We start from the raw sequence: 8407 nt of genomic DNA, 5'->3' as shown, positions 1-8407 counted from the left end.
AGTATCACATAGTCAGAAGGACCCCAAGATGAAGTTCCTGAATTCAAAGAATCCATAATCTAAAACTGTGTAAATAGTAAATCAATTTATCATCAGAAGAGAGAAAAAACATGAATTTATAGATTTTTTTCAAAGCATAGTGGTAACTCACACTAGTAAATAATAAATCATAGGGGAAAATTTCAAAAATGGGATACTCTAAAACTTGCCTAAACTACCTTGGGAATGAATAGCTTAAGCACAGCCTTGCGAATTTGTTTTGTCTTCACACTGTAGATTATGGGATTCATTACAGGAGGGATGAGCAGATAAACATTGGCAATGAGAGTGTGCACAATAGGAGGGGCATTCTTCCCAAATCTATGCACCAGGGACAAGCTGATCATGGGGATATAGAAGATGGCAACAGCACTGATGTGGGAGATGCAGGTTCCAAAAGCCTTTTTCCGCTCCTCTACGGATGCAATGCTAAGCACAGAACGGATGATCAGAACGTAGGAGAGAAGGATTAACACAGAGTCCAGACCAGCGGTAGAGATGACAATGGCCAGGCCAAATGCACTATTTATCTTTGTGTCTGTGCATGAAAGCTTCATCACATCAGGGTGGAAACAATAGGAATGGTGGAGCACATGACTGTGGCAGAAAGAAAGACGCTTAAGGAGCAGGAGTAAAGGCACTAGGGCTGTTGTGCCCCTGATAATGATTGCAAAACCCACTTTGATGATCCTTGAATTGGTCAAGATCATGGCATATCGCAGAGGGTTACAGATGGCAATGAAGCGGTCAAAGGCCATTGCTAGGAGTACTGAGGACTCCATGAACGTGAAGCCATGAATAAAGAACATTTGGCTAATGCAGGTGTCCAAGCTGATTTCTCGAGCATTGAACCAGAAAATACCCAGCATGGTGACCAGTGTGGATAGACACAAACCTAGGTCTGTGAAGGACAACATGGAGAGGAAATAGTACATGGGCTCATGGAGGCTCGACTCAGTGATGATGACAAATAGAATCATGCCATTCCCAGAGATGGCAATGGCATACAGACAACAGAATGGGATGGAGATCCAGATGTGAGAAGCTTCAAGACCAGGGATTCCAGTAAGGAAGAAGACAGCAGGATGGAAAATGCTCTGGTTGAAGGGTGGCATGGTGAACAAAGGAAGCAGATATCCTTGGGAAAAAGGACCATACCCTATAATAAAAGGGAAGAAAATGTTCTTACTGTCAGGTACATACCATACAATTATAGGAACATTAGTTAACCATGTCCTTTTAACTTTTTTCTCCTGGTCCCTTTCCTCTCCTGATCTCCCTTTGATCATGAGATTTCCACCCAGCCACCTTTCTTTTACATTTTTTCCTAACTTCCACATATGTCAGAAAACATATAATTTTGGACTCTTGACCTTTTGAGTTGGGCTTTTGTTGTTGTTTTGTTTTGTTTTGTTTTTATGTTTGTTTGGTTTGGTTTGGTTTTTCTTTTTAACCAGGGATTGAACCCAGGGACACTTAACTGTTGAGCCACATCCCCAGCACTTTTTAATTTTTTTTGAGAAAGAGAAAGGGTCTTGCTAAGTTGATTAGGGCCTCACTAAGTGGATGAGGCTGGCTTTGAACTTGTGATCCTCCTGCCTCAGTCTTCTGAGCCACTGGGATTATAGGCATATGCCACTGTGCCCAACTGAGTTTGGTTTATTTCACTTAACATGTTATTCTCTAGTTCTACCCATTTTGTTGTAAATCGCATAATTTTACTTTTACTTATGATTGAATAAAACTCCATTGTGTATACATACACCACATTTTCTTTACCATTCATCCATTGTTAGACACCCAGGTTGATTCCATAGTTTGGTTATTTTGAATTGTGCTGCAATAAACATGGGTATCAATACTCTTCAAATTATTACATGAAATAGAAAGGGACAGAACACTTCTAAATTCATTCTATAAAGCCAATAAATTCCCTTATGCCAAAACCAGATAAGGGTGCATCGGAAAAAAAAAAAAAAGAAAAGAAAAGAAACTATGGACCAACACAGCTGATGAACTTAGATGCAAAAATCCTTAATAAAACATTAGCAAATCATATTCAACAATGTATTAAGAAGTTGGTTTTAACCCAGGATTGCCAAAATAGTTATTACATGAAATCTAATAAATATAATTCACCATATAAATATAAATAAGGACAAAATTCACATTTACATTGTCATCCCAATAAAGGTAGAGAAAGCTTCTGAAAAAAATTCAGCACTTATTCATGGTAAAAACACTGTAGAAAGTAGTGAATGGGGAAAAACTAAAAATATTTTCTCTATAATCAGGAATAAGACAAGCATGTCCACTCTCAACATTCCTATTCAATATAGTAGTAGAAATTCTAGCCAGAGCAATTAGGCAAGAGAAGGAAATAAAAAGGATACAAATAGGAAAGAAAGAAGTCAAATTATCACAGCAGATGATATGTCCTATACTTAGAAGATGCAAAAAGCTCCACCAGAAGATGGCTAGATCTAATAAATTCAGCAAAGTAGCAGTTTAGAAAATCAACATACAACAAAACAACAGCTATACACCAATAATGAACTGGTTAAGAAATCAAGAAAACTTTCTCATTCACAATAGCCTGAAAAAATAAAGCTAACCAAGGAGGTGAAAGACATTACAATAAAAACTACAAAATACTGGGGGAAAAAAATTGAAGAAGCCACAAGAAAATGGAAGGACCTCCCAAGTTCATGGATATGCAGAATTAATACTGCTAAAGTATTGATCCAAAGCAAGACTGAAACCCAGCAAGGCAAACATTAAATCTTAAAGTATCCAAAGCACATTTTAGCAGGATGTATATACCTGAGTGCTTGGGGTGCCCTGCCTCTATGGCCTCTATAGCAGCCTATATGGCTACTCTCTTAGGCCAGCTCTGCATGCAGCATGCAGGCATTCTTCAAACCTGACATCTCTTCCTTCCTGGGTTCTTCATTGCAGCTTCAGCTTCACTGTTGCAGCCCCACACATCCTCTCAGGGACCACTTTCAGGGACTCCAACCCTGCCACACACATCCTCGTCTCCAAAGTCTTCTCTGAAATGTCATCAGAAACCTCCATGACCTGTAACTTGGAATCTTCCTGCCTGAAAATCATCTACACATGAATGATGCCAACACCTGCCACCCGTGCAAGCTGTACCTGGGCCCATGTGAACCATGGCAGCAATGGCCTATGAGTTTGTTGTCCTCAGATGTTCTCAAGGCAGCCCTAGGGACTCAGGGAACTCCACAGCTCTGTTCTCCAAAGAATGTTCCCTGGAAAGTTTTTGAATCAAATTTTCATTTTCATAATTTTGAACTTCTGATGGATGGAGTCTTGTTAATTCCTGAAACACCCTCAAGGCACCTTCCCTATTATCCTTGTGAAAAGCATGTGGTTCCTTCTTAAAGGCACTAATCTCTTTAGCAATTGCACCCTCATTTAATTCTCCTTTAAAAATGTTCCTTTTCTGGTCAAACTGTAAAATTTCTAAATTTGTTTGCTCTGTTCCTTTCTGCTTCCAATGCTCACTATAAATTTGGCTAAAAGCAGACAGTAAGACCCATGCCACTGCCTGATTACTATGCTGTCTTAAAATTCCATCTTGCAGATAAGTAAGTAGGTCATATTTAGTTTTATCTTTCTTTTTCTTTACTTCTCTTCGGGTGTTGTGTTTGCTGCTGTTGTTGCTGCTGTTTTCAGGCAGGAGTTTTGCTATGTTGCCCAGGCAGGTCTTGAACTCCCAGGTACAAGTGATCCTCCCATCTCAGCCTCCAAAATATATTAGGTCACTTTAAACTCAGCCTCCCATTAAGTTTCAGAAGAATAAAATGCATTCAAAATATTTGCCACTCCTAATCAGGTGACTGACTGTAAGTCCAATTCCCAATGAATCCTCATTTCCATCTGAAATCTCAGCAATCATTTTCTATCTGCAGTTCTATCAATATTCTGGACTTCTGAGTCCTCATCAAAATCTCTGCTTAAGTTCTGATTACAACATTCTACACCTTTTCTAGCCTGATCTTCAAATTTTTCTAAATTCATCCAGTAAACCAATACCAAAGGCTCTGTCAAATCATCAGCTACAGTCACAGCAATGAATATACTCCTGATGCCAGTTTTCTGTGTTAGTCAACTTTCTGTCATTGTGATAGAATACTTGAGGTAATCAACTTATGAAGAGGAAAGGTTTATTTGGCCTCACAACTGTGGAGGTTTCAGTACATGATTGGGTACCTCCATTAATTTAAGACTGTGGCAGCATATCATGGTAGAATCATATGGTAGGGCAAAGGTTTCACCTTATGGGCACTAAGAATTAGAGAGAAAGAGGAAAAGACCAAGAACCCACAATTGAGAACCTAAAACTTCCTAGTAGGCTCCACTCCTTAAAGGTTCCACAATTCCCATCAGCATCAAGCTGGAGACTAAGTCTTTAATACACGGGCCCTGAACATTAAAGATCTAAACTTTAGCAAGTATGGTGCATGTAGGAATGTGTTGAAACAAATCCCACTACAAATTAGTATAATTATAATGCACCAACAAAATTTTTAGTTGTTTTTTATTTTTTAATTGAGAGCTAAAGCAAAATAAAACAAACTCTTTGGGTTTGGACTTAGCCCTTAGACCTCAACTGAAAAATAAGGCTCACTTTTTCTTCTGTAACCTTCTACCCAAGAACTGAAAAATGTACTGACATTTGTACCCCAGGAGAAATGACTTCTGCCCTGATATTGAGGCATAAGTGTTGTCAGACTAATGTCCACTTGAAATCACAGCAGTGGAAAAATGCTGTGGAGTAATAAATCTTAGGGGAAAGAGGTCTTAGTGAAGAACTCTGTACAACAGTAGCATTTTAAGAAAAATGGAAGTACCTTCTAATGAGACTGCAGAGACACGGCCACTAAGGTGAAAAATGACTCCCAGGAAACACAGGAGCTCTCCAGTTTTCTCAGATCTATGGTCTCAGAGTCAGGAAAAATGCTGGTCACAGTAGCATTTAAATGAAGCTTTTATATGAATGAATTGCTTCTAATAAATAATGAGAAACCTAGACCCTGAATATTCAGGTATATATTGTGATTTCTTATATACAGCGCACTCAAAATAGATGCGAAATTCAGGTCAACATATTGGCATATTTTTTAAAGGAAGAAGTTTTCTTGTTAATCTGGTATTCATCCTTGACACTAGGAATCTGCTTAAATTTGGACATGGTGATAAAAACAAGTTTTTGTAGATGATGTGGAAAGTAAGAAAGGAACTTAAAATCATATACTCTTAACCTTAAAGATGAAAAAGAAGGTTCTTGATTAATGTTATTTTTATTACAGTAAATAAATTAAGAAATTTCATTTAAAATTAATATTCAAAATATATGAACAATTATATAGCTCAATAGCAAAAGACAAATAATAAAATTGAAATGGAAAAATGACATTAATAGACATTTCTCCAAAGAAATCGTACAAATGGCCTACAGGTATATGAAAAGATGTTCAACATCACTAATCATGAAAATGTATATCAAAATCATAAGGAAATATCACTTCATACCTTCGAGGGTGTCTATTATTTTTTTAAAAAGACAAATGTTCAAAAGAACATGAAGGAATCAAAATCCTTGTACACTATTGACATGAATATAAAATCATGCAGCCATCACTAGAAGCAATATTTAGCTTTACCAAAAAAAAATAAAAATATAAGTGCCATATATGTGATTGAGAAATACCACTTCTGAATATATGGCCAAAGGAAATGAAAGCAGTATGTTGAAGAGATACCAGTACTCCTGTGTTGATTGAAGCATTTTTCACAATAGTCAATATATGGAAACAACCTAAATAGCCATCATCAAGTGAATGGAGAAAGAAACTGTAGTATATACATACATCAGCTTTAAAAAACAATAAAATTCAGACACATAATACAACATGGATGAACCTGGAGAACATTATACTAAATGAAATAAGCCAGTCACAGAAGGACAAATACTGCATGATTCTACTTATGAGTAGCATAGTGAAATTTATAGAAACAGAGTATAGATTGGTGTTTGCCAGAGTATAAAGGAAGGGGGATGGGGAGTTGTTATTAAATGGGTGTAAAGTCAGTTATGCAAAAGAAGTTATAAATGTCTGCTGCTATATAGCCTTTTAACTATAGTGAGTAATACTTAACATACACTTGAAAATTTTAAATAGGAAGAACTCAGGTTCTCACCACAATAAGAAAGTAAATAGAAATAAATAAAATGGCTATGTTGCTGACAACAACAAATTAAAGAAATAAATAAAATTAAAGAAAGACCCCAATAGATTATCTAAGTGTTCACAGCAGACTTCTCTGTAATAACAATAGTGGTAAAGTTAAATATGCCAAACAATTTACTTCACTACATTCAAGTCTATTTTCCACTGTACATTTCTCATGGTATCTTTTTTATTAATTCCTTATATTCACAGAGAAACTGTAGGGCTCTTGTAACATAGGAAATTCTTTTAGCAAACTTAAAGGAAGAATATTTAAATTTTAAAATTTAGATTTTTAAAAAGTTCTATGATTCTTAAATCATCCTTCACTTGTCTTGTATAACAAGCAAATACCTAATAACTATTCCTAGATATATTAAATGTCTCTTTCTCCCCAACTGATGTTCTTTTAAGGCAGGGACTATGAATTACATTTATCTGCAACCAAAACACTAGGAACAGCTAAATATCCTTCATACAAACCACTATCCCAATAACATCATTGGTATTATTATTATTATTATTATTATTATTATTATTATTATTATCATCATCATCTCCATGCTATGTATGAGAAACAGACTAAGACAAGAAAACCAAGGCTCGGAGAAATTATATTACTTTCTCATTCACTCAGCAAGACGATGGCAGATCCAGGAATTGACCTCTGTTCTGGCTCTAAATTCCACGGCTTTGATACTATTTATTTTAAAGGAATTAATTTAAAGGAATTAAATGTTTAAAAACTGCAAAATGAGGGGCTGGGGTTGTGGTTCAGTGGTACAGCGCTTGCCTAGCACATGTGAGGCACTGGGTTCAATCCTCAGCACCACATAAAAATGATAAAATAAAAGTATTGTGTCCATCTACAATTAAAAAAATAAAAATTTAAAAATCAAAATGAATGAACACATGCTTATGATTACAGTCTATATTTGCAATGACTATTTAGAACATTAAAATATTTTAATTGACATATTAATCCATTGAATGTATACTCATGGATTCCTCTGAACCATTCTAAGTTGCTTTTATAAACTATCTAGACTTCAGTGCTCTAAAACACCAACAGCATGCACAGAGATATTCTTGGGTCTAGATTGTGAGGTGATTTATCCTGCCCCCTGCTTTTGTAAAATTTTTATTTATGATTTGGTACTACGGATTGAACCGAGGGGTGCTTTACCACTGAGCTACATCTCCAGCCTTTTGATTTTTTTTATTATTTTGAGACAGGGTCTCATGAAGTTGCCCAGGCTATCCTCAAACTTTTGATCTTCCTTCCTCAGCTTCCCCAGTAGCTGGGTTTAGAGGCATGTGCCACCATGCCCAGACTGGCCCCTGCTCTTTGAAGAGTCATCACAGGCATCAGAGAATGTTTGAGAGAGAGAGAGAAAGAGAGAGAGATTATGTCAACCTCCTAAACTCACCGGTAAAATGGTCCTTCTACACTAAAGCTGGGGGATCTGTCCCTGATTGGCCCTACCCGCTGACACTGTCACCAAAGTGGCTCTCTTTCGCCAGAAACCCATAGGGAAAAAATCCAGGAATGGAAGTACTATCAGATTTAAGAAACAGAGCTTTATAAGGAACTCAGAAGCTATTTGGTGAGAGTCATTTGCCCAGTAGAAAAACAAATTCTCAGGAGAGAACTCTGTACAGCTGTGTCCTGCTAACCCTTTGTGTTCCAAATGATAGATTGTAAAAAACAATTTCTTTTCAGTCTAGCTTCATTCTAACTTCTCCATGGGAAATCCTGAAGATGAGCTACAATTTCAGGTCTCTTTTGAGAACAGTGTCACTTACAAACAGTTGTGGGACAAAGCTTTGCATAGAGCCAGAGAAAAGGAATGTTTAAAGAAATATTAATGGATTTATCCATGATTTTGTTCAGCTGTCATTTGCCAGATTTACAGCAATCATAAGACACTCATATAGAAAGGGAGTCGCTGAGTAACTATATTCACTGAAACCAGTGCAATGGTTATCTGGTTCAGAGCCTAAGGCCTCCCTTGGTGTTCTGAATATCTTGGAGTGGCTGCCCTCCTGTGCATAGACAAAGAAAACAATTTAAGAGGAAGTAATTAAGGCAAGACTAGTACTATATT

At 36.7% G+C, this 8407-nt stretch overlaps 1 protein-coding gene across 1 annotated transcript; it reads right to left on the bottom strand.

Moving 5' to 3' along the window:
• Positions 1 to 209: 209 nt before the first annotated feature.
• Positions 210 to 1154, bottom strand: LOC143391342 (olfactory receptor OR51C1-like). The gene has a single exon (XM_076844039.2). It carries the CDS (start codon positions 1152 to 1154, stop codon positions 210 to 212), a length of 945 nt encoding a protein of 314 aa, XP_076700154.2.
• Between the last annotated feature and the right edge of the window lie 7253 nt (positions 1155 to 8407).

The sequence above is a fragment of the Callospermophilus lateralis genome, chromosome 2 (assembly GCF_048772815.1).
Source record: "Callospermophilus lateralis isolate mCalLat2 chromosome 2, mCalLat2.hap1, whole genome shotgun sequence".
Lineage (NCBI taxonomy): Eukaryota > Metazoa > Chordata > Mammalia > Rodentia > Sciuridae > Callospermophilus > Callospermophilus lateralis.
The sequence above is the reverse complement of the archived record's forward strand: the minus strand, read 5'-3'. Positions and strand labels throughout refer to the sequence as shown.